The sequence below is a fragment of the Penaeus chinensis genome, chromosome 23, assembly GCF_019202785.1.
Source record: "Penaeus chinensis breed Huanghai No. 1 chromosome 23, ASM1920278v2, whole genome shotgun sequence".
NCBI lineage: Eukaryota > Metazoa > Arthropoda > Malacostraca > Decapoda > Penaeidae > Penaeus > Penaeus chinensis.
In genome coordinates this window covers 10,806,507-10,807,608 of record NC_061841.1, presented here as the reverse complement: position 1 = coordinate 10,807,608, position 1,102 = coordinate 10,806,507, and the positions used below count along the sequence as shown (strand labels likewise).

Genomic DNA, 1,102 nt, shown 5'->3' with positions numbered 1-1,102 from the left:
ATCATTACTATTATCCTCATCATTATTATCATCAGTGCCATTATCATTATTATTGTCATCTTCATTACCATTACTTACCATTATCATCCTCTGCGTGCGTGTTACCATCGACATCATTATGACATTATCATCAAGCCATCAGTTTCATATTTTTACCATAATCATATATTCTCTTTCGTTGCAATTAACTTCTTGAACCGATGACGTCACAGGAAACCCGGGATGGTGCCCCCCCGTTAGGCCGTCCTGCGTTCGGTTCGACACAGTCATTCCCGTAAGTTTGCCCTTTGTTGATATATATATGTATATATATGTATATATATATTCATGTATATATATGTATATGTATATATATATATATATAGAGAGAGAGAGAGAGAAAGAGAAGGGGAGCAGACAGATAGATGAACGGAATGGTCCTAATACGATATATAAACATTAGTACTTATGTATATATGATTATATGTATGTAACTACACACACACACACGCACACACACACACACACACACGCGGATACACGTGTCTGTGTGTGTGTGTGTGTATGTGTGTATGTATATAAATATATATGTATATATATAATATATTTATACATATATTGATATATACTACTACGATTACTACACTAACTAGCAGAATAAACCTCGCAAGGTCCTGACCCACTCTTGCCCTCCAGTACTGCCGCTACGACACCCACTGCGAGAAGCACGAGAAGTGCTGCGAGGACGCCTGCCTGGACCGGAAGGTGTGCAAGCCCGCCAACCGAGGGCCGCACGCTGGCTAAGCTCGCCGCTGCTGCTGCGGGAGGAGGACGCCCGCTGGGGCCCTGTCCGGCGCCCTTGGGGTCGCGACTTCTCTGACTGATGCTCCCCAGTCTTATGTGATTGTGTGGCTCCATGTTATTTATTGCCTGGTGTTGATTTATATAGTTGATACTCTCATCGCTGATTTGATTAATAAATGTTATATACTCTTTCTGCTTATATATCCCTGTGAATTCGACATCACTCATATCAGATGCGCACACAGGCCCACACAGAAGAAACTTGTAATCTTAGATACATGTTAGTATTAGAGGGTGAAAGCCTCATGATATGTCGTTC

General features: G+C 41.6%; 1 protein-coding gene across 1 annotated transcript in view; it reads left to right on the top strand.

The window, feature by feature from the left end:
* Positions 1-972, top strand: part of LOC125037527 — a 6,193-nt gene extending 5,221 nt beyond the window's left edge. Inside the window, exons 3-4 of the mRNA XM_047630694.1 lie at positions 213-274; positions 676-972. Coding sequence (XP_047486650.1) covers positions 213-274; positions 676-783 — 170 coding nt within the window. The 3' untranslated portion in view covers positions 784-972. The remainder of the gene's footprint in view (positions 1-212; positions 275-675) is intronic.
* Positions 973-1,102: the final 130 nt, after the last annotated feature.